The sequence below is a fragment of the Schistocerca gregaria genome, chromosome 2, assembly GCF_023897955.1.
Source record: "Schistocerca gregaria isolate iqSchGreg1 chromosome 2, iqSchGreg1.2, whole genome shotgun sequence".
In the NCBI taxonomy this organism is placed as follows: Eukaryota; Metazoa; Arthropoda; class Insecta; order Orthoptera; family Acrididae; genus Schistocerca; species Schistocerca gregaria.
In genome coordinates, this window is record NC_064921.1 from 523,085,955 (window position 1) to 523,112,113 (window position 26,159).

Sequence of the window (26,159 nt, forward strand, 5' to 3'; positions counted from 1 at the left end):
GGCCATCCAGATTTAGGTTTTCCGCGATTTCCCTAAACCGCTCCAGGACAATGCCAGGATGGTTCTTTTGAAGAGGGCACGGCCGATTTCCTTCCGCCTCCTTTCATAATCCGAGTTTCTCCTCCTACACTAATGACTGTGCAGTCGACGGGACGTTAAACTTTAAGTTTCCTTTCTTCAAGCTACAACTCCGGCAGTAAGTTTTAACGCTTCATTTTTCTTGAAAGCACGGACCTGACCGGACGCATTAAGTCGGTACTTCAAACACCGGGTAATGAGGCAACCGCGCGTAGAGAAGAGAGAGATTCCTCTGAGCAGCAGGCCGCTGGCCGACACCTGATAGCGTTGCCGCGCGCCCGCCGTCGTGTTCTGAAGGGTCCGCTCAGCCGCCGGTGCACGCCGTCAACTTTAGCCAAGGCTCACGTCCAAAATGAGACTCTGCATGACGTGGGGTGAGGTCCGACCTGTGAGGGAGAACATGCAGCTCTCGAATTCCATTAGGTGTTGACGCCAAAGCCCATTATCAGATGGTTTCCAATAATGCTCGACTGAAGCCGCCATTTTGTGGCGAAAAAAGTGTGTGTGTGCGCGCGTGTGTATGTGTGTGTGTACTAATCTGGTATGCTGCTAACGCTGTAGTATACAGGGAAGCGTGATTGAGTGACTGTTAGACGATACGTGAGGTCTTAACACAATTTCTATTTGATGCGATGAGTGATAGCTTGCTCTAAATGTAGAGAAATGTAAGTTAACGCAGTTGAGTAGGAAAAGCAACCACGTAACATTCGAATACAGTATTAGTTGTGCGCTGACATAGTAACGTCGATTAAATATCGAAGGGTAACGTAGCAAAGCGGTATGAAATGGAACAAGCATCCTGCAGCTGGTAGTATGGAAGCCGAAAGGATAGTGATAATTTTAGGAATATGTAGTTTATCTAATAGGAGACCACGCTAGTACGACCAATGCCTAAGTGCAGCTCGAGTATTTGGAATCGCAGGTCGGACTAGAAGAAATCGATGCAGCTCAGAGCGGTCTGCTAAAACAGTCATCGGTAGGTTCGATCAACAGGCGAGTATTACAGAAACGCTTCCAGAACTCAAGTGGGAATCCCTAGATAGAACACGTTCTTTTCGCGAAACACTCATCACAAGCCGCTGGATTCATTGCTGAGCTTCGTGACCCCATCAACCAAGAGTCTCCATCCTGGACGGTTGCAGGCTTCTCATGGAGCCTGCTGAAGGCGTAGACCAGCTCTCTTGCTTTGATCTGTGCACCTGCTCGCTGCTCTTACCCTCAATCTTCCTTCCAAGATTATTTTCTCTACATTTTCTCCAACTCTTCTCAGAATAGCGCCAAGAAGTAGTGAATTTTTGGTTGACGCGGGAAGAAAGGCTCCTTAAGATAGTTCTTCTTTCAGTCCATTGATTATGTGAAACACTATTGAGAGAAATTTAGAGAGTCGACATTTGCGGCTGCCGCCGACATACATGTCGCAAAAGGGTCATGGAGACACGATAAGAGAAACTAGGTCCCGTAGGGAGGTATATGGACAGTCGTTATTCTCTTGTTCCATTTGCGAGTGGGAAAAATAAGAAAATGGCAGGTAGTGGTACAAGGTACCCTGCACCACGCACCTTACTGTGGTTTGAGGAGTATATATGCATATGTAAACACGACTTACAGCGAAATTTCACAGGCGTGAAGCTATACTACGAGGGTTGACTGAAAAGTAATGCCTCCACCTTCGTAACTCTTCAACAGTTGGCGGCATTGGTATATGGCAGGTACTGGCCTGTTCCATAGCCTCTTCTCTATAGCTCGAGTTGGCGGAAAGCAATAGCATTGAACGGTTGTGTTGTTACAGTGTAAAGTATGGAACTCTGCACATACGGTCAGTCAATGCTATTTAAGCAACGTGCAGTCATTGAATTCTTGACGGCAGAAAGTGCCATCCCAAAGCAGATTCATCAGAGAATGAAAGCAGTTTGTGGTAATTGTGTTGATGTGAATACTGTGCATCGTTGGGCGAGTAAGTTTAAAGATGCTGAAGCGGGAACATCTGACCTGCATGACAAACAGAGAGTTGGACGTCCTGTGACAGCAACCACAGAGTTTCACAAGCAAAATGTTGACATGTTGATTCAGGACTATCGTCGTATCACTCAGAGAGAAACAGCAAGCACACTCGGCATTTCATAAGAACGTGTGGGTCACATTATTGCTTTGCTTGGCTATCAGAAGATCTATGCACGATGGGTATCCCGGATGCTAACTGCTGAAATGAAAGCGCACAGACTTGAAATTTGCCAGGAACTCCTGTTCCGTTACGAGAATGGAGGTGGCGTCTTTCTCTATTCAGTTGTGACAGGAGAGGCTTCTGATGAAGACGTTGAGAGAACTGTGAGACTGTAGTTGCGGAAACAGAGTGTCGACTTCTTCCGTGACGGCTTCAGGAAACTTGTTCATCGCTGGGAGAAATGTATCCAATTGGCTGGTGATTTGTGGAAAAGTGAATATTGGTAATTAAAGACCATATTCGAAGCATTATTTCTGGGTTTGATTTATTAAAATATTCCGATCAAAACTCGATTAACGAACTTGGAGGCATTCAACCCTCGTAGGAAAAATGGCAAAACGTTCCAGTAAATATAGGTCCACAGAGGCTTCGTTTGTGAGATAATTGCGAATGTGCTGTTACGAAACGCCACTGACCTCAGCATGAAATATTGTCGTAGTCAATACAAGTATATCTGAATTGCAGATTCTCTCGAGTTCTTGAGCATATCCATTACTGCACTGGTAGGGTCCTTTCTCATTTGCAGCAACTCCTTGAGCAGTTTGCAAGCTCTCGCCCAGTGCTAAACTCGCCAATCATTTGTCATTGCGATCCAGGATTCCCTGTATGCCCTTGAACAGTGTGGACCTTCGTCTGGACCCCGGGCCGCATCAAGATACCGGGGAATGAACTCTTGGATAGCCACGCCTAACTGCCTACCAGTGAACCGACTCTTGAGATCGGTATTCCGGAAATAGACTTCCGATCGGCATTACGCCGTCAAGTTTTAGGTGCCTGGAATACGGAATGGCTTACTGTGACTTCACTAAACAAACTACAGGTGATAAAGGAGAATACGATTCTGTGGAGGTCCTCCATGCAGGCCTCGCAAGGACTGTACCATCATTTGCTAGTTCTGCATCGCCCATACTTGGCTGACTCATGGTCATCTCCTCCGTAGCGAAGACCCACCCCACTGTCGTTGTGGCTCCGGTTTGACAGTGGTCTTCATTTAGCTGGACTGTCCCAACCAAGCCACCCTGCCTCATAATCTTAATCTTCCCGACTCGTTACCCTTGGTGTTAGGAGACGATGCCCCAGCGGCTGATTTAGTTTTACGTTTTATTCGTGAAGTGGGCTTTTACCATTCTCTTTCAGGGAGGGCCATTTACCCTCATCGACCCTTTGATAGGTTGGCAGATTACTCTGTTGTCCCCTGTGTACAGACCGAGCTGCAGCTGTCTAGACTTGGTGGTCCAGTCCGGTCCTCACCCCACCAGCTCTTTTACTCTTCTCCTCCCTCCCCCTATTCTCGTGTGATCTCTTAGACTTGGTCGGTTTCTGTCTCTCTGTGCTTGTCTTGCCCTGCACGTGTTGCTAGTCTTTCCAAGGCAATCTCGGAGTACAGTACCTCTGGTAAGTGGCAGGGGCTTCCGGCTGGTCCATAGATGGGTAACACTGCTTGCCTTTCTTCCTCCTTCTGGCTTTCTGCTTCTTGTCCCTTATTTCAGTTTCGCTGACGTTGGTGGACCTTGGGATTTTCCTCCCCTGGATTTTGCGCCGTAGACTATCTCTAATCTACCGTCACATAGTCTGTTCGAGGACAAAGGGTCTGATAGTCTAGTAGTTTGGTCCTTTTAAGCATCCAACCAACGAGCCAATCATCTACTGCCCGTATTGGGAAATGCATGATTGGGCACCGATACATTTTGCTACTGATGTAAGAAGAAATCTCACGATTCGATATAATCAAAGGTGGGTCGGTCGAGCAATGTGTGTAGCTTGGTTTCCATCTGACTTCAATCCACTGGATTTTTCCGTCAGGATAATCTCAATGCAGCACTCACGTTTATATGGTTGAAGAAGTGCAGCAGCAAGCTGAACAGTCTTGCAAAGATTTACGAAATGATCCAGGTGTATTGGAAAGAACTGTAACTCATTGAAGAAACCATTGCATGGTTCCATCCAAATACGAGGGCAACGCGTGGAGCACGTCCTTCAACGCGTGCGAATGTAAATTGTAACATGTAATACCCTCAAGAAGTGCTGTACTTCTTGCTAAGGAAGGTCATAGCTGGCATGAGTCAAATTAGACGAGGCTTAAAAGAAAATTTTACATTTCAAGCTCATTTTCACCAACAAGGACAACGGCAATGGTTGTAACAGTGGTTCGGCTAACCACAAGGACTTCGGCGATAAGTTTTTAAGCCTTAGCTGCCAACACGCAGTAGCGATTTTTGCAGGTAAAAACTTCGTGGCGTACAGGTGTTCGATTCCAGTTCGTTACCTTCTGTTCTTAATGCGCAAGCAACTGGGTTTCCTCAGACACCTAACAATCCTGCTCAAAGGATGCTAATGCAGCACATAGTGAGTGTTTTCTGTGAAGTTTGACAGATAATGAAGGCAACCAGTGACAAGTTCAAGCTTTCCATCGATTCGTGAAGCGTGCTCGGATAGCTCATTGGGAGCCTACTACCCACGAAAGCTAGGCATCAGAAAACGATGCGCAGGCCAGCAGAGTTTTAACTAGACACAAAATCGTAATCCCAGCACATACTTCGCTAAGGAGTGAAAAAGAAAAACATCACCTCTACTACAGTCGCCAATAGCAGAGATTTGCAGTCGTGCTTCGAGCAGAATGCGAGGGACGGAAGCAGCTCGAGTGATCAGGCTCCTGCTGCGCTTTCCGGGTAGATAAGTGGCTGGCTAGGAGGCCTTGGCGGCTGCTTGATAAGGAGGCCGATATACAAAGCTGTCCTCCCGCCTGACCGTGGCACAGGCGTGCGAAGCGGGTAACCTTCACGCGAAAACTCGTGACTGTTGATAATAAAAAGACTTAGTTTAATTTTGATGTCTTCGATTTAAACATTTGGTGCATGCGAAGTACACTTAACATTATTTTTATGTTTCCGAGAATCACACATAGTTGCACAGAAGGGAAGCAGGCGATTGTCGCGTAACTAAGGCAATGACGGCGATAACTTGTCCTGCCATATTAGACTGTTCAGAGGTTTCGTCGCGTCAATCTATACTTTATTAGTGAAAGGACATTCACAGACAAATTTCAGTCACTAATAACACCAGTAACACCTCCGCCTTCCAATTCGTTAAACAACCTATGAATAAAATAGCTTCAAACGTCTCATGACTTTACAAATGAGTTGATATCGGGGTGGCAATCATAAAAAAAAGGAGTTTTTCGTTGAGACAGATCTTCTCTTGCAATTTCAATGACCATCTTTCTCCTCCGAGTGCGTAAATATTTTATTGGCGCCGTAGGGAGAAATGGTGATTGTAATAAAATAAGAATAATCAGAGCTGCCATGGAAAGATTTAAGTGTTTGTTTTTTCCGAGCACTTGCTGAGAGTGGAAAAGTAGAGAAATATCTTGAAAGTGGTTCGAGGAACCCTCTGCGAGATACTTGGTTGCGAGTTGCAGAATAATGATGTCAATGTAGATGTAACATGAAATCTGTATATTCTGCGTGCTGTGGGTTTCGCTCCCGTAAGATATATACGCAGTTTCTAACTTAAAACGCTTCACTCATTGTGTTAAAGTTATAACGTAATATTATACCACTTACGCAATTGATTATAACAGTCGTTTAAATTTTTGAATTCAATCATTAATTATTTGGAATGCTGAAAATATAATTTTGCAGCCTCTGGAAACCGTTAGGCAGACAGTCCGGAACTAGAGCCGGGTGAAGGTTTTAGTCATTTGCTAATATACATTCCGAGGTGGTTTAGTGGAAGTTCAGGCCGTGCGGGATTAGCCGAGCGGTCTTAGGCGCTGCAGTCATGGACTGTGCGCCTGATCCCGGCGGAGGTTCGAGTGTGTGTGTTTGTCCTTAGGATAATTTAGGTTAAGTAGTGTGTAAGCTTAGGGACTGATGACCTTAGCAGTTAAGTCCCATAAGATTTCACACACATTTGAACATTTTTTTTTTTTTTTTTTTAGGAAGTTCAGTAGTAATGTCACTTATAAGGCGGTTCTTAAAATACCTGTGATTTTGGTGTGGCGAACACAAGTATTTGGCCATTTGCAGTTCAAGTCTCATGTCATTTAAATCTTGAGGCAACACACAGACACAACATGCGTTAGAAAGCAACATGTATAACAGTACAGCACGGACAATGCCTTCCCTCTTCCAGAAGTCGTAACTACATCTACACGTTACTCCGCAAGCCACCTGACCGTGTGGCGGAGGATATACTACCGCTAACCGAGCCCTCCCATTCCTGTTCCACTCGAAAGTGTGAAGTGAAGCACCTAGAACTGCTCGATGATGTTTCGTTGAATGGTTCACACGCTGACACTTGTTGATGGCCCAGCATTGAAATCTGCAGCAATTTGCAGAAGTGTTGCACTTCTGTCGCGCTGAACGATTCTCTTCAGTCGTTGTTGGTCCCGTTCTTGCAGGATCCTTTTCTGGCCGCAGCCATCTCGAATATTTCATGTTTTACCGGATTCCTGATATTCGCGGTACACTCGGAGATGCTGTGTCCCATCACTCGTGCCCCGGCTATAGCATCACGTTCAAACTCGGTCAAATCTTGATAACCTGCCATTGTAGCAGGAGTAACCGATCTATCAACTGCGCCAGACACTTGTATAGGTGTCGCCGACCGCAGCGCTGTATTCGGCCTGTTTACATATCTCTGTATACGGATGCCTATACCAGTTTCGTTGGCGCTTCATTGTATTTTATGCTGCATCAAGACCTGTGCAGTAACAATTTTTTGCGACTGGATGATCAGGTACGACTATCCGATGCCAGGAATGTCCATAGTGCGGCAGAGTGCACGTGCGCAATATCCCCTCGCCTGTCTAACTCCAGAACATGTGTAGAAAGCTTCCTGCCATTATTTACAAATTCAGCTTTATCTTATAGTGCAATTCTCCTCTTAGGTGAGCTGATGGTAAGTCATCATTTTTCAGCACACTAATATTGGTGGGATAAGTTTCTTGCAGTGAAACAAAGAGCTATTATTTAGAAAGAGCGCATTTGTTGTTAAATAAGGCATAGCAAAGATTGTTTAACGTGGGATATCAGTGTAAGTTGTAAAAATATCGAACTGTGCCAAATTGTGAAATTTTTGAAGTATCATATTTACATGTGGCTTAGAATGGAAACGTGGGTATTTGAAGTACTGTGAGTAAATTTGTAAAGCTGCAACAAATTGCCCCAAAACTATAAATAGCGGTGGAGGGAGGAGGTCAGACGTTGGTGTGTTTGCCAAAGTGCCATTGACCACAATACTCTGTTGCAAATTGCAAAACTGAAATGGAAAATATCACGTGAATTTTCTGCTATTGATTGACCGACGTACAGAGCACGGATGCTACGTGCACTTCTTGTTGTTAGGCACCCTGTAGAGGCTTGTGGTTACAGTAACACACCACACGAATGGTGGAAGGGCGGCTGACATTTTTTTATCATAAATTATAGTAATTAAAATTAGAATAAAAGCGTTTTCACATAAATTAGAATTGAAAGTGGACTACTTCGTGGCCATATCCTAAGTAAATAATACTAAGTGCGCAAGTGAGTTGTATGTTTACATCATGGTCATAAATTATGCCAGTTTATTTAAATAAGGATGTTAGGCCAAGTGGCTGGTTTACATAAGAACAATGGGACCATTGTTCTTGTATGGCGACGTCTCCCTTGTTATACTGTCCAAGATGCCTTACAAGAGATCTGAAGCCAAGGCAAGGTGGTGGTGTTCTGCTGGGTACTGGGACATGTAGGGATATTGCGAAATGATACAGCTGACAAAGCAGTCACAGTGGACAGAGGTGTCGCTGTGATTCAGCATACCAACCTCTACACTCTGTCATCTCATTCCCAGTCAGAATGCTAGTGTTCCAGAGGGAGAACAGGTGACTGAGAGTGGTAAACAACAAATTGTAGTCAGTTTGTGGTTATAATTGAACTTTTCCTATACAACATGTTATAACACAGATGCTGATTACCGTACGAGTACCAAACTTGGCGGCATTAATGTCAAGGGCATGAGAAAGAGAAATAATGCAGAATAAATTCAACTGAAATATTTTTAATGTTCTACTACGGTACATCATACCAATACATACCGGTACCGTTACTGTTACAAAAGGGGCCCAGTATGGCGCCCATCAGTTTGCAGAAGAGTCTGAAAGCGCAAGAATGCATTCTGCACAACAGAACGAAGCATGTCAGTAGGTATGCTGGCTACCTCTCATGGTACACTGCGCTTCAGATCAGCAGATGTATGAATATTCCTCTGGTAAACCCTGCTCTTCAGTTAGCCCCACAACCAGAAATCACAGGGAGCGAGAGCTAGTGATCGTATCGACCAAGCATTTGGAAACGATCGGCTGATAATTCCATCATTTCCAAATGTATTTCGGAGAAGCAGATGCACTTCACGAGCGGTCTGCGGTGGGGCCCCATCTTGCATGAAAACTTTTGAGTTTAATGCGTCTCTCTCCTGTAGGGCGGGTATGACGCGCTGTCGAAGCACGTCACAGCCTAACGCTGGCCAGTCACACTGTGCGTCTTTGGTCCTTGAGCGCCAGCCTGTTCAAAAAAGAATGGGCCCATGATTAACGTAGTCGTGAAGCCACACCATTCGGTGACACGTTCACGACGCAGTGGACTTGATGCACAAAGACTGGACGTGAAGATCCCCACTCTCGGCAAATTTGTGTTTTCATCTCAACCATCAGGGAAAAATGAGCTTCGTCTGTCCATTGTCTGGTCCAGCCCTTCTCAACTTCAATCCTTGCGTGGAAGTGGAGAGCGAATTTTGTACGGATACCATTTGAGAATGCTTCGAAGCACCCTCCGTACAGAGGACCACGGGATGTTCAACTGTCGTGACGCAGCACGCGCACTGCCTGACGATTGGGAGTTGCAAGCACCGTTGTCTGCCACTGCAACAGTGATTTCATCAACCACCTGTGGTACAACCGCTCGTCGGCCTCTTCTCAGAGCGACGCCCAGTTCACCAGTTGATTCGGCCATCATCATCATCCTCCGCGCAAGAGGTGGGGAAAGAGGACCCTCCTGTAAACCTGTCAGCCGGCGATATTCTCGAAGTGCACCTGCAGCATTACTGTTATTTTGATAACAGAGCTTCACCAATAATGCCTTGCTCCTTTTGTCCAAGTTTATGTTGACACTTCAATAAGGGCACTGCAGCTGGTCAGGTGTATGGACGGGGGATATGAATCACGATGACTGATCTCGACACCTCGTGGCCGTGGTTGAAACTGGACGATGGCGCTCTGGCGCATGGAAATCATACACCCCATACTCTGGACATTAATGCTACCAAGTTTGGTACTCGTTTGGTAATTAGTTTCCGTGTTATAACGTGTTAAATAGGGAAAGTTGAATTATAACCGCTTGGTATTTTACATCTATTTTTTTCATGTGCTGGTAAAAGGGCAACATATAGCTTGGCTGGAGGCCTGTGCACCATCCTAGCTGACAATGGGAATTGTTTTAGGAAACTTTTTAACTTTTGTGGCGTACTGTGCTCCTATCTACAAAGCTGGGGGAGAATGTCAATGAATTCTGTGAGGAAGCTTCGGTCCTGGTTTTTATTAGGTGATCGACAATCCGCATATATCAGGTAGTTTTAGCTGTTTTATTTAGCTGAATCTCGTTCCATTAACCCATAAGCACACGTGCGTATTTTTATGACATTACTACCCGTGTGGGGTACTTTTTAGCCCACTAAGAAAAAAATACTTCCCTGAAACTGTTCAAAAAAACTGGAATGTGCGGTACACAACACATACAATTATATTTAATAACTTTTTAAGGGGTTAACACTGACATATCATAACGACAAAAATTAAATCTCACGAAGATTCTGGAGGTATTGGCTTTCATATCTAAATCAGAATCATAACTGATACATTCTTTGCAAACAGAAAATTAATATTCTTTACATATTAACCAACAACATGTAGTTTTCGTTTTCTGGTCCTTTTTCGGGGACATGCCACATCTCCGAGAAGACAGTCTAGCTTTGTTCTTTGTTACCTTTTCCACTTCAGTGATGGACCTTACAGCAGATTTGATAAGAGACGGAAAGTGTTTCAGTGTGGTGCACACTTTTTCCACATAGTGCCACCCTTCTCCTGGTAGCTTTCTTGACATCCTGCAGCCACATCCTCTGAATCATCACTATCTACCACTTTCTTAGATTTTTATCACTCTCTGAAATGTGGTGATTTCCTTCTTCAGACTCATTATTTAACTCACATTCATTTGTACAATGTTCTACATAGGATGTCATGTCTTTATCACGTTGGAATCTGCAACCTATTCCTAAAGGAGCTACAGTGGCTATGTTATCACAGGTGCTCAATAAGACAATGTGTGAAACCAGGGAACTTAGACGTTGTTACAAAGATAGTTGGTTGAAATATATGTGTATGGTCACAGCTGTAGAATTTATCTAGTAATGTTACCGACGTATCAAAGCTACAGCGAAGTGCATTTTACACGAAATGTGTGCTTACTGGTTAAGTTGTTGTTGTTGTTGTGGTGGTCTTCAATCCTGAGACTGGTTTGATGCAGCTCTCCATGCTACTCTATCCTGTGCAAGCTTCTTCATCTCCACGTACCTACTGCAACCTACATCTTTCTGAATCTGCTTAGTGTATTCATCTCTTGGTCTCCCTCTACGATTTTTACCCTCCACGCTACCCTCCAATACTAAATTGGTGATCCCTTGATGCCTCAGAACATGTCCTACCAACCGATCCCTTCTTCTGGTCACGTTGTGCCACAAACTACTCTTCTTCCCAATTCTATTCAATACCTCCTCATTAGTTATGTGATCTACCCATCTAATCTTCAGCATTCTTCTGTAGCACCACATTTCGAAAGCTTATATTTTCTTCTTGTCCAAACTATGTATCGTCCATGTTACACTTCCATGCACGGCTATACTCCATAGAAATACTTTCAGAAACGACTCCCTGACACTTAAATATATACTCGATGTTAACAAATTTCTCTTCTTCAGAAACGCTTTCCTTGCCATTGCCAGTCTACATTTTATATCCTCTCTACTTCGACCATCATCAGTTATTTTGCTCCCCAAATAGCAAAACTCCTTTACTACTTTAAGTGTCTCATTTCTAATCTAATTCCCTCAGTACTCGACTACATTCCATTATCCTCATTTTACTTTTGTTGATGTTCATTTTATATCCTCCTTTCAAGACACTGTCCATTCCGTTCAACTGCTCTTCCAAGTCCTTTCTGTCTCTGACAGAATTACAATGTCATCGGCGAACTTTAAAGTTTTAATTTCTTCTCCATGGATTTTAATACCTACTCCGAATTTTTCTTTTGTTTCCTTTACTGCTTGCTCAATATACAGATTGAATAACATCGGGGAGACGCTACAACCCTGTCTCACTCCTTCCCTTTCATGTCTCGCGACTCTTATAACTGCCATCTGGTTTCTGCACAAATTGTAAATATCCTTTCGCTCCCTGTATTTTACCCCTGCCACCTTTAGAATTTCAAAGACAGTATTTCAGTCAACATTGTCAAAAGCTTTCTCTAAGTCTACAAATGCTGTGCGGTAACGTTCTCGCTTCCCACGCGCGGGTTCCCGGGTTCGATTCCCGGCGGGGTCAGGGATTTTCTCTGCCTCGTGATGGCTGGGTGTTGTGTGATGTCCTTATGTTAGTTAGGTTTAAGTAGTTCTAAGTTCTAGCGGACTGATGACCATCGATGTTAAGTCCCATAGTGCTCAGAGCCATTTGAACCATCTACAAATGCTAGAAACGAAGGTTCGCCTTTCCTTAATCTATTTTCTGATTAATTAGCATCTGAAATTAGGTACAGATACGCTTCGGCAGCTGTGCGGTCAGTGCAGTAGACGGTCGGAGATTTTCTCCACAAGGGACTGGGTGTTGTGTTGTACCTGCGTTCGCATCGTCGTAACTGACAAGAAAATTGTCTCCAATGCGCTATCGTATTATCTTTCCATTTCTAAGATGACTGAATGGGCACGATCCGAAAGCCAATATACTGCACCAAAACAAAAGGTCAGACACCATACACTATCCTTGAACTACGAGAGAGAGAGAGAGAGGTCGTGGTGAAGAGAGGGGCGGGGGTGTATACCTTGTGGATCAGGTGCATGTCGCTACGTATTTCATCGATTCGGTGCCTGGTGAGGGCGCAGGTGCGCAGCAGCCGGCGAGCGGTGTGCACGTAGAGCAGGACGGCTGGCGCCAGTATGGGCAGCAGCGCCAGCAGGATGGTCAGTGGCGGCACCTGCTGCGACGACGGCGCCTGCGTCAGTGGCGCCAGCTCAGGAGCGCCCAAGAGCCGCGAACCGAGCAGCGCCAGCGCGCAAGATACCATTCCCAGCAGCTGCTGCTCCGGCCACTGCGACAGCGTACGCCACCTGCGCAACCGTCCCCCAACATACAGGGTCGACAGGACACAGCATGTTGTTCTCAATCGAGAGACGTCTACAGAAGTTAAAGTAACCTCTGGCGTGTCACAGGGGAGTGTTATGGGACCATTGCTTTTCACAATATATATAAATGACCTAGTAGATAGTGTCGGAAGTTTCATGCGGCTTTTTGCGGATGATGCTGTAGTATACAGAGAAGTTGCAGCATTAGAAAATTGTAGCGAAATGCAGGAAGATCTGCAGCGGATAGGCACTTGGTGCAGGGAGTGGCAACTGACCATTAACATAGACAAAAGTAATGTATTGCGAATACATGGAAATAAGGATCCTTTATTGTATGATTATGTGATAGTGGAACAAACCCTGGTAGCAGTTACTTCTGTAAAATATCTGGGAGTATGCGTACGGAACAATTTGAAGCGGAATGATCATATAAAATTAATTGTTGGTAGGGCGGGTGCCAGGTTGAGATTCATTGGGAGAGCCCTTGGAAAATGTAGTCCATCAACGAAGGAGGTGGCTTACAAAACACTCGTTAGACCTATACTTGAGTATTCCTCATGAGTGTGGGATCCGAACCAGGTCGGGTTGACAGAGGAGATAGAGAAGATCCAAAGAAGAGCGGCGCGTTTCGTCACAGGGTTATTTGGAAACCTTGATAGCGTTACGGAGATGTTTAGCAAGCTCAAGTGGCAGACTCTGCAAGAGAGGCGCTCAGCATCGCGGTGTAGCTTGCTGTCTAGGTTTCGAGAGGGTGCGTTTGTGGATGAGGTATCGAATATATTGCTTCCCTCTACTTATACCTCCCGAGAGATTCGAGCGCGCACGGAGGCTTTCCGGCGTTCGTTCTTCCCGCGAACCATACGCGAGTGGAACAGGAAAGGGAGGTAATGACAGTGGCACGCAAAGTGCCCTTCGCACACACCGTTGTGTGGCTTGCGGAGTATAAATGTAGATGTAGATGTAGACGACGAGTCGATGAGTTCTTTCCTCATTTGAGGGGAAGACGTAAATGAACAGACATCGTCGTTACTTAATGGTTACAGTGACGGTGTATGAACTGGAATATTGTTGAGCACTACATTCACTTCAGAGATCTCGCCAGCACGAAAGAGCTGGAACAGAAGATGAAGCAGGAAACACCTCATGCCGATCAAATAAAAGTGAAACAAGTTAAACAAAATGGTCGAGTAAGTATTCAGGGGACAGCTGGAAATTTGGCTTCAAAGATGAGAGAAGAATAACACTGATTTGCCATAAAGAAAAAAAAAAGTTAGTTCGCGATGAAGAGCTTCATGCGTGGGGTAATGAGCGTCGGGGACGGCTAGGAATTACCTTCTTGGACTCTGGGGCAGAGTTCCGCAACTTGTTGCTGCACAAAGACCAGAGGTATATGGAAACTCGCAATTGTTGCATTACAAGTCACAGAACCAGCCTCAACTGGGAGAACAGTACGCGCTGAAAGCTGCGATAAGTGGTACAATGAGAACGTATTGCAGACCAGTGAAAACTTTGAAAAAGTTGCAGAAGTTTCCGTTTTCAAACCATTCAACCTGCTTATGACCTCGTGGATTTTAGAAACGGTATGCTAGTGTCAGAATCTGACAATCTATTTTTGAAGTAAGTCTTGTTAAGGAGGGGCTGAGATCTTAGTTTAGTAAATTTAGTCAGTAAGTAGTGTTTTCGCAGTAATAAACCAGTTATCTGCAAATTGTTCTCTCTTTCAAATGGATAACAAATGAAATTATAGAGAAATAGTTGTACAGAATAAAAGTTAAGGTCTGCTTTAGTTTCTACGAAGCAGTACTATATGCAAAACAACTATAAATAAATAAATAATTAGATACTTCTGGATACTGTAGAACCACACTTATGTTATATAATCCAGATTGTGATTCAGAAGATAAATGTGATACCAATACAACAACAGCGTCCCTCACATTGGGGCAGGTATTTGGTGGCCAGTTTCTGCAAGATTTACCTGATCTGCTCACAGACACTCATGCTTTTTTCTTAGAAAACAGGTGAGCAAATTTTCCTAGGCTAAGCTTAATTGACTACAGATGTTCAGTGTCCTCACTTTAACCCACGCGACTGGGTTAAGCTTCTCACTACCCTAAAGTTAAGAATCAAAGCCCTGCAGCAATCCAATTAGTTTTAGAGAGATTTCAAGATCCAGCCCCTTAGTCTGGCATATGTACACCGCTAACAGTTCATCTACATCTACATCTACATCAATACTCCGCAAGCCACCTGACGGTGTGTGGCGGAGGGTACCCTGAGTACCTCTATCGGTTCTCCCTTCTATTCCAATCTCGTATTGTACGTGGAAAGAAGGATTGTCGGTATGCTTCTGTGTGGGCTCTAATCTCTCTGATTTTATCCTCATGGTCTCTTCGCGAGATATACGTAGGAGGGAGCAATATACTGCTTGACTCTTCGGTGAAGGTATGTTCTCGAAACTTCAACAAAAGCCCGTACCGAGCTACTGAGCGTCTCTCCTGCAGTCTTCCACTGGAGTTTATCTATCATCTCCGAAACGCTTTCGCGATTGCTAAATGATCCTGTAACGAAACGCGCTGGTCTCCGTTGGATCTTCTCTATCTCTTCTATCAACCCTATCTGGTGCGGATCCTACACTGCTGAGCAGTATTCAAGCAGTGGGCGAACAAGCGTACCGTAACCTACTTCCTTTGTTGTCGGATTGCATTTCCTTAGGATTCTTCCAATGAATCTCAGTCTGGCATCTGCTTTACCGACGATCAACTTTATATGATCATTCCATTTTAAATCACTCCTAATGCGTACTCCCAGATAATTTATGGAATTAACTGCTTCCAGTTGCTGACCTGCTATTTTGTAGCTAAATGATAAGGGACCTATCTTTCTATGTATTCACATCACATTACACTTGTCTACATTCATATTCAATTGCCATTCCGTGCCACATGCGTCAATTCGCTGCAGATCCTCCTGCATTTCAGTACAATTTTCCATTGTTGCAACCTCTCGATACACCACAGCATCATCTGCAATTTCCGATGTCATCCACCAGGTCATTTATGTATATTGTGAATAGCAACGGTCGTATGACACTCCCCTGCGGCACACCTGAAATCACTCTTAATTCGGAAGACTTCTCTCCATTGAGAATGACATGCTCCGTTCTGTTATCTAGGAACTCCTCAATCCAATCACACAATTGATCTTCATGTACCTCCTCCAGCTGACTCTTGGTACACTTACAAAAATTTTAAAAATAAAAATAAATAAAAAGCGCACCACGAAGGAATTATTCCAATGGGACGGCACGGAAACCTGTATTTGTGATGTACATGTACAGGCAAACAAATGATTGTAATTTCAGAAAAATTGGTTGATTTATTCATGTGAAGTACGAGCTTTCCAAATTGACCAAATCAATAACGAGTTGGTACACTTCCGGCCCTTATGGAAGAGTTATGCGGATTGACATTGATTGACAGAGTTGTTGGATGCCCTCCTGAGCGATGCTATGCCAAATTCTGTACAGTTGGCGAGTTAAATGATCAAAATCCCGAGATCATTTTGAGGGCCCTGCCCGTAATGCTCCAAGCGTTCTCAACTGGGAGGGGAGGGCGGAGGGAGAGGGAAGAGATTGGGCCACCTTGTTGCTCAAGGTAGAGTTTGGCAAGCACGAAGACAAGCAGTAGAAAGTCTCGCCTTGTGCGGGCGGGGATTATTTTGATGAAATGTAACCCAGGAAGACTAGTAATGAAGGGCAACAAAACGGGAGGTAGAATATCGTCGGCGCACCGCGGGTGCTGTAAGGGTACCGCGGATGAGAACCAAAAGGGTTCTGCTATGAAATGGAATGACACTTCAGACCATCAGTCCTGGTTGTCGGGTCGTACGACGGGCGACTGTGTGGTTGGTATCCCTCCGGCGTTCGGGGTTTTTCAAGAAACGTCTTCGCTGGTCACCGGAGTTGAATTTGGAGCGGAACTCATCAGTGAAGACATTTCTACACCAGTCAATGAGATTCCATGTCGAATGTGCCCGACATTACTCCTGACGACCTTGTAGTGAGCAGAGGTTAATGATAGCGGTCCAGCGGCTACAAGGGCGGGCGACAAACAGAATCCCTACACTTCGCCTGAAGACGATGGATATGCAATCCGTTGAAACGTTGCGACCAGAAGACAACGCCACTCGGCTGATAACCCGTGAAGATTTCATAGCTGGAATACGCCGAGAAAGCCTGCCGTCGCATATCTGCGTATATTGTTCACGCCCCTGTCTGCGAGGCATAGTTACTGTCCAACGGATTAAACAGAACGAAATTTGCTAAGACTTTACGCCCTGGTATCGACATGTCCCTGTTTACTTTCCGTGCCAGTAGTACGGTGAAACTGCGCTGCAGCATCACACATTCATCCATCGGCCGCCAAAGTTTACAATTTTGCATTTTCCATCGATACTTAGCGTTTATTAATTTGCGTCCAATTTGCAAAACTCCTTCGTAGTTCGTCTTCTATTTGTCTTAGAGTGTTGTTTCTCATGAGTTTCTGGGCTGGCATAATTGTCAAGAGATCTACCATGACGTCTTTGTAAACTTTCCTGAATGTTAAAATTGCAAAGTAACGTAGATGGCTTGCAATAAATGTCAAACTTGTACGATACGTTAATTTGATATGCAGATGATTAGCGTTTTTGTGAAACCGCATAAAGTAGGTAGGAGCAATGACATTTAGGTTGTGTATATAAAGAAAGATTGCTCTGTGGGTTCCTCAGTCAGATATTACATCTGAATGTTGCTTGCTTATGACAAGATTATATTACGTTTCCAATATTTCCAATTTCACAGCGGCAGGATTATTATTCGATGACATTGGCGCTCACATTGGCCGGAATCACATGAATGTAATTTTGAAATGGAATCGATGGGTTCAGGAGGGCCATACTCAATGCCTTGCAGTACCTTAATGGATCAGCACGATTAGCGGTCGAGAGGACAGAGATATTATTTGCTCGGCCGTACAGAATCGTACAGCCACATCATTAACCTTGAGTTGGGAAACGGGCTGTTAGTAGCTGTGGTGACCACTGTCGCAGCTTGGCTTGATCCGGCAGCAGAGAGAGGTGTGCCGAAATTGCTGCGCCCCACCACATGAGTTGCACCACGTCATCCTTTGATGAATCATCCTAATATGGGCCCAGCACCTAACTTCACTGTCATACCTTCACGGGGTGTTCAGCTGTTGTCCTGGCCAGCACATTCTCCAGATCTGTCCCCCACTGAACACATCTGGTTATTGGTTGACGAGAGATGGGCCTACCACCACTCTCTAGTCACTGTGATTGATGAAATCAGCCGTAGACTTGAAGCAGCATGAAATGACGAACTTTCACCTCTCATCGAAGCTGAGTTCGACTCGATGCCCAGCCAGGATAGAACCATTGTTACTACCAGAGGTGGCAGCTCTGCGTGCCAAATTTCGTGCCCTCCATAACCCTCAAATCACATACAAATATGTATACTTTCCGTATCTGGCTCGAATGGCTTTGAGCAGTATGCGACTTAACATCTATGGTCATCAGTCGCCTAGAACGTAGACTAATTAAACCAATCTAACCTAAGGACATCACACACATCCATGCCCGAGGCAGGATTCGAACCTGTGACCGTAGCGGTCGCTCGGCTCCAGACTGTAACGCCTAGAACCGCCCGGCCACGCCGGCCGGCTTCGGTATCTGGTATCCCTCCTATCGTTGCTTTTTTAATGGCTAGCGGTGTAGTGGTAGACGCTTGTGGAGGAATCACCTCCTCGTAGACATGCGTAAATTTAGTAGAAGACAGAGTAAAACCATAGATTCATTTTCTTGTCACTCAAAAGGTAGTCACTATGCATATGCTATGTTGATTGACAGACAGTCTAAATACACTCAAAGATCTGAAGAAACAACGCACCGCGAAGGACTTATCCAGATGGGACGGAAATCGGCAGATGTGATGTACATACACAGAGAAACAAGTGATTACAATTTCATAAAAAAATTGATGATTTATTCAAGAGAGAGAGCTTTGCAATCTGAACAAGTCAATAACACCTCTAGCCCTTATGCAATCCAGCGTCCGACCATCCTGATTTAGGTTTTCCGTGATTTCCCTAAATCGCTCCAGGGAAATACCGGGATGGTTGCTTTGAAAGGGCACGGCCGACTTCCTTACCCGTCCTTCCCAAATCCGATGAGACCGATGACCTCGCTGTCTGGTCCTCCCCCTCAAACAATCCCCCCAACTGGCGCATTAGATTGTCACCATTCCGAGCTGGCTAGAAGGCCCTGTCCATAAGGCTCCAAACGTCCTCAGCTGGGGAAAGTTCCGGAGACCTTGCTGGCCAGAATGGGGTTTGGCAACCAATAAGACAAATAGTAGAAACTCTCGCCGTATGGGTGCGGGCATTATTTTGTGGAAATGTCAGCCCAGGATGGCTTGCCACGAGGGGCAACAAAATGGGGCGTAGAATATCTTCGACGTATGGCTGTGTGATAAGAGTGCCTCGGATGACAAACAAAGGGATCCTGTTATGAAAAGAAATGAAATCCCCAACCATCACTTCTCGTTGTAAGGTCACAAGGCGGACGACAGTCAGGTTGTATCCCATCGCTGTCTCCAACACATTTTCAGCCCTGAATCTCATTGACTGGAGTAGAACTATCTTCACTGATGAGTACCGCTTCGAATTGAATCCCCATGACCAGCGAAGCCATGTCTGGAGACGTCTTGGACAGCGGTGGGATACCAATAAGACTGTCGCCCTCAATACGGCCCGACAACCAAGAGTGAGGGTCTGGAGTGCCATTTCTTTCGAGAGGGGGCCCCCTTTGGTTATCATCCGTGACAGTGCTTACATTTTAGCAAAATAATGTCCGCCCACACACGGTGAGGGCTTCTACTGCTTGTCTTTCTACTTGACAGACCCAATCTTGGCCTGTAAGATTGCCGGATCTCTCCCCAATTGAGAACGTTTGGAATATTATTGGCGGGACTCTCCAGACCGCTTGGAATTTTGACGATCGAACTCGTCAATTACACAGAATTTGGCACGGTATCGCTCAGGAGGACATCCAACAACTGTGTCAGTTAACGCCAAGGAGAATAACTGGTTCCGTATGGGCCAGAGGTAGACCAACACGTTGCTGACTTGCTCAGTTTGTGAAGGTATTTCTGATGAATAAATGATCCAATTTTTCTGCAACTGTAATGATTTGTTTGTCAATACACGTGTATCACAACTATCGATTTCCATCCCGTTCCGATAATTCCTTTGTGGTGCATCTTCTTTTGTCTATGAGTGTAAAAAACCTAGTTTGAGTAAAGGATAATGTTTCTTACACTGACGCCCTCAGGAGCCGATTGTTTTCGGGAGTCCTGTTCTTTTAAAGGCTGGAGTTGTGGTCCAGAGAGGCTGGCGGACCTACACATCAAGTGTGTACGAGGAACTACGACGTCACAATTGCAACACATTGTGGCAGCTGGGTCGACTCGAGTGTTCCAGTGTGCGGATTGCACCTTTTAGTAGCAGTTCTCACATCAGTAATAGAGAGACCCACACAAAGTAAACCTGATGAAATGCTCTCGTGTGTGCCACATGTTTCTCGTGTCTCTTTTGCCGCAACATTTCGACAACGGCATTATCTCCAGGTACTAAATCAACCAGAAAGCTGCTCATATGCGATAATTACCATGTGATTTTGCCTTGCAAGGGACCTGCAGTCGGTTTTCCGTAGCTGTCCATTCACAGGTGTAGGTTGTGAGGCTCCCACAAGCTTGCTCAAGTCGTTGATACCTACACCTCTCCTGGTCGAAGATGGATTGTTTCATCATTAGTATCCCCGGTAGCTGAGTGGTCAGCGAGACAGAATGTCAATCCTAAGGGCTCCGAAGTGGCGTCAAGCCGGCACGGTAACTCAGCGTGGTCGGTCAGAGGGCCGCTTGCCCTCTGTAATAAAAAGCTGAGTAAAGGAATCAACGATCAAATTGAATGAATATCGTGTGTCGTCCGTCCAGACCAAACGACACGAACAATACCGAACAAAGTTTAAAAACAAATAAAAAAAGGGCCCGGGTTTGGTTCCCGGCTGGGTCGGAGATTTTTTCCGATCATGGTCTGGGCGTTGTGTTGTCCTAATCATCATTTCAGCCCCATCCACGCGCAAGTCGCCGAAGTGGCGTCAAATCGAAAGACTTGCACCTGGCGAACGGTCTACCCGACGGTAGATCCTAGTCACACGACATTTATGTATCATTAGGGTAATTTGATAATAGCTTGGGTGCAGTTCATTAAGCACAATGGATTGAGATGTCGCTTTCTCGAAAGCTGTTATTGAATTATAGGAGCAAAATCGTGCTACGAGCTCCGAATAAACGTTCAACTTTCGTGAATGTATCAACCTTGGATGATATTCCCCGCAGAATATTATGCCAACATAAGAACTTAACATTCAGTCCACTACCTGGCTACCTTTTAAATACTTCTTTGACCAAACCTTGTAGGCCCACTTCCACGGCTGCGCTTGCACGCTCACGAAAACAAGCGACAGTAAAACTCAATGTTGAGTCCAGAGATACTTCATCGCGCGTTGTCGCACTTGACAGAGGTTGTTTTTGGACTTTTATCAATTGATATGCACCAACAGTGGCCTCACAGTCTGAGCTGTCCAATCATATTTGAGCAAAGAGCATTTTCACGGAAGGCGGATGGCAACCTGGAAGACTAAGAGCTGATGTTTCTGAGATCATGCTTGCTTTCGCTCTTTCGGTGATTTTGAGGCAGCATATGATAACATGCAGAGCCTGTAGCTTTTCTGTTCCTCCAGTTTTTTGCCAAACTGATTAACATTGCCCTAGAATGCAGGCATCTGTTGCATGATTTTTGTTGCTCTGTAATCTACGGAGTGCACAACAGCGTACTGACGTGGAGTGCTACAAATGCGGAACTTAGCGTGAGGCTAAGACATCTTTTGGGCTTTCACTTAGATTGCTTTTGTCGTCCTGTAAGTATTCTACGCACTTGATTCTGTACTTCTTCATAAACCCTCTGCTGATTTCTGCTGAAATCGCCGATGCGTACAGAAGATATGCTGCCGCCTTTCGCTTTTCCAGTCCTTTTTACTAGTTTTGTGTGGTATCTTTGTGCCGAAACGCTCTTTCTGCCTGATGATAGGAATATACATGCCTGCGAAAGACATCTCACAGATGACGTAATTCAGAGGGAACAGCCTCTTCGTCTGACAGGACCCTCAGAACACCATTCTTCTTTGATGAATGTTGACAATTCTTGTCAGTATGTGTACCCTTGCGATATACTCGATGTCCGAGTGACCTATCTCACCTCCAGCTCACCATAAAAAATGGTTCAAATGGCTCTGAGCACTATGGGACTTAACTTCTGAGGTGGTGGTGATGGTGGTTAGTGTTTAACGCCCCCTCGACAACGAGGTCATTAGAGACGGAGCGCAAGCTCGGGTTAGGGAAGGATTGGGAAGGAAATCGGCCGCTCCCTTTCAAAGGAACCATCCTAACTTCTGAGGTCATCAGTCCCCTAGAACTTAGAACTACTGAAACCTAACTAACCTAAGACATCACACACATCCATGCCCGAGGCAGGATTCGAACCTGCGACCGTAGCGGTCGTGCGGTTCCAGACTGTAGCGCGTAGAACCGCTCGGCCACTCCGGCCGGCCCCCCTCACCATAACGTCCAGCAATTGCGTCTATTCTCCTCTGGGCCCATGTTGGTCCTAGTTACCTACTGAGCAGCAAGAGTTAGGATGTTCCGAGGCTTGTGGTCATGTAACGAATGTGACGTACACATAACGGCAGGCATACGTAGGTTTGTCTGCTTCCACAAAACGTTCTATAAGGAAAGTAGCCTTGACTGTTCCCTCAGATTATTAGATATACTGTCGCTTGTACAGGGAGTATGTTGATGCTAGTGAGTACTTGTACATGTCCATCACTGCAAAGTCTAACCTTTCATTAACGAGTTCTAATGACTCCTTCAATTAGATTTTGATGAACAAGGAAACTGCTGCGACAGTTTCTGTGGTTTATAGTCCACTGAGACCTTGATTGCAGTCCACAGAGTGGCGTAGGTGTAGGATCCGACAATGAACTATGTGCACTGGAACTAAGAAAGTGACCTGTTTCATGACCATCGAAAACTGTAGACTCTGTGACATAACTGGTGTCGTTTCAAATCAGATATCCAACCAATTTATCCGTAAAAAAGCTACAAGTTCATATGAGTAAAGCTCGTACAAGGCAAGGAAGGAGTATTTTACAGCATGAGCGAACAGCTGAAACATCTTTGCTTTACTGAAATGTTGTAGCAGCTAGTCTCGTTAAACATCTGCTGTGTTTTGCTACAGACGCTGCAATTAGTCCGGCTCGCACCTCTCATGGAAAGGAAGGACCTTGATGCACAGGTGTGGCTCAAACTCGCACAATCCTGCGCTGATCAGATTTTGAGCGTCACAGCAAATTATCCTTGGATTCGAAAACAAACTCATTACTCTAGCATGCATTTCAAAATTAAATGCTGACGACGAATTGCATAGGATATTTACCGAAACTTGATTAAATAGATAGGAATTTTAGCTTCTTTCAGGTAGTCGAACAATTACTTCCCAGTTTTATTATTCTAATTATCAACAAGAAGAGTAATTTTATGTAACATATATATTAATGATGAGTGGAGGTCTTTCTTTACACGTATTGTCTAGCTGTGGCTAGTCACAGCTCTAACTTTGAATTAGAGGAAGATAAGCTCAATAAACTAGCCAGAGACTTAACTGAAAGCTACAGACTAAACTCTTTCACCCCAAAACTAACGCAAAGAGAAGTTTGTGACTTCCACGAGGGCAACCATGAGTCCAAAATTAAGACTAATTTCAGATGGTTTGCAACAGAACTTCATCTGATTAAGAACATCTGATACATTGACGTAGTTATTGGGCAGAAGCAATACCGTGAGAATGAAAGAGAAAACAAGTGGACAAAATTGTTCACCTTTTATTTTATTTGCCTAGTGTATCAAAGCAACTTTTTGGCCTTTTCTATGCTAATCATCTGTATACTATGAGTGCTCATTATGGCATAGCATTTACAATGCTAAAAATATGAATGCCTCATTCAATATAACACAGCTCCCCAATTACCCCAAGGAAAAAACACATGGACACTGTCTATATTTACACCTTAGGTGCCTAACGTTTATTCTCCTAACGCAGAAGATACCCTCAATGGATGTATGATCAGTACATGTATTCTCGTCATCATAATGATAGATGAAATCCGACCACAAACTACCAGCCAACAGGACAAGAAACGCTTAGGATGATTTCAGTGTCATCCATTGCAGTACAAAGGTTCAGCCGAAGTACAGAGCGTAAGAAGAATTTACCTATATTCCCAAGTTATCTAAGAATAGACGTAAGAAAATAAGCACGATGACGTGAAGAAACAAGAAGAAGCTCAACTTCACACGCATCGAGAACCATAGTCTATCTAGAAAAGTATAAACAGATTACGCATAGGAATTACTGGTGCAGAGATGAATTTTTTGTAGTGAGCGCTTCTGCAACCAAGAGATGACAAATAGTGTTGTTTGGTACTTAGGAAACAATGTTTCGATGTTCTTCGATATGAGACACTCGATAAAAAGTTTCATCTAGGCAGATATAGCAGACCTCTATGATGGAAGGTTTTCATCTCTCTTTACAGCTAATAGTTCGCCTGTAATTGTAGTATTTAAGTGAATATTACAAAAGAAGGCCACTGAAGCAACCACGGTAGTTATTTGTTCTAGGCGATGGACAAGCTGAACTAGAGCTCGAGATTGTACTCAGTATTAACATAAAAATAAAACCTACGGGCTTTAATATGGGATTATTTTCTTATATTAAAATGGAACAAGATTTAAATGGAGTTCAACCGATGGAAAAAAAAGGGAGATTTAAATGATTTTCTGGAAATAAGCTGCCTAAAAATTAGAAAAAAATGTTTCACTTTAATTTCATTTCGTCTGCTCCTGAACCTGAACCTGAATGTTGGGCCGCAGCGTCGGATATGTAGCGTACTAGAATGATTTGCTCCTTCCCCTCCCCCCTCACCAAATGCCTATTCAGTTTGCGGATAGTAGCAAGTAGGACAATTGTCATTGTGCGTACGAATAACTCACTGTTTCTGTACAGCACCTCTAGTGGCTAATTCCACTGATCAAAATAGAGTACAAACAGATGGTAAGAGGTAGAATGAAGCGAGTCAGCGAGCAGATACTGAGGCAAAAGTAAAATACAAAAAAATCTATAATTCATGTCCTCGAGGTCTCTTCACAGCCAGTAAATACTCCGAATACCTTGATCTCGCACTTACAGAGCACAAGGTTCATTGTAGAGAACACTAGACATCAGTCTCAGCATTAGAACTGTACAGTTGAACTGCATTGTCTGAGACACACTGCGGTCACGAAATAGTAGGTCATACTAAATAATGTCCTGTCAATAACCGGCTAAGCTTTTTGTAATACGAACGCTGGTCACAAGATAAGAATTATATTCCCATTGTTCTCTCTATTCTTCTTCTTCTTCGTAACGGTTAATATCGATCTGACAGCTAGCTCACTAGGTGCTATGCACGAACATCTATCTGATAATAATGAAAAAGGAACTTGCACACGGTTTCTTTCAGCAGCAATCACACAATTACAAATAAGTGTAAAGTGGCTAGACCAGTTCACTCTCCTCCTTGTTACTACGCGAGGATGCGCTGGAAAATAATGCTTCCGAATTATTTATGTCAAAACTCTTAAACCTTTTTTATAAACCAAATGTTATTAACATTCTACTCATTTATCCTTCAGGTTTACGTATTTGCGATCCTCTGCCGCTAGAGGGCCCTCAATTGCTGCGTCTTACAGGGCGGTGTGTAACGTAACTATGTCGTTGCGTGAGAAACAGCGTGCTGTAATCGAGTTTCGAATTCGAAGATATCTTCCACACATAGAGCATCCTGTCCTTCAGTATGAAAATGTCAGACCACACACGAGCGCTGCGACATCTGCAACAGTCCGACTCCTTGGGTTCATTGTTGTCGATCATCCTACATACAGTCTTCACCAGTCTCCCATACAATTTTCATCTGTTTCCAAAACTTAAGAAATACTTTGATACTGATGAACAGGTTCCAACAGAGGTAAGCTTGTGGTTCCGGCAACAAAGTCAAACATTCTACAGTGATAGTATCAATAAACTGGTTTCTCGTTGGGAGAAATGTCTTCGTCACCAGGATGATTATGTTGAGAAATAAATGTGTCGACATAAAGAATAAAGATGTAGAATATCAATAACGTTTGTTTTATTTGAAAAGCTTTAAGGGTTTTCACCGTAAA

At 44.3% G+C, this 26,159-nt stretch overlaps 1 protein-coding gene across 1 annotated transcript in view; it reads right to left on the reverse strand.

The window, feature by feature from the left end:
• The window catches only part of LOC126335867 (uncharacterized), a 96,026-nt gene that overhangs the window by 54,040 nt on the left and 15,827 nt on the right, over positions 1–26,159 (reverse strand). Inside the window, exon 2 of the mRNA XM_049999340.1 lies at positions 12,427–12,712. Within this exon, the coding sequence (XP_049855297.1) occupies positions 12,427–12,712 (286 nt within the window). The remainder of the gene's footprint in view (positions 1–12,426; positions 12,713–26,159) is intronic.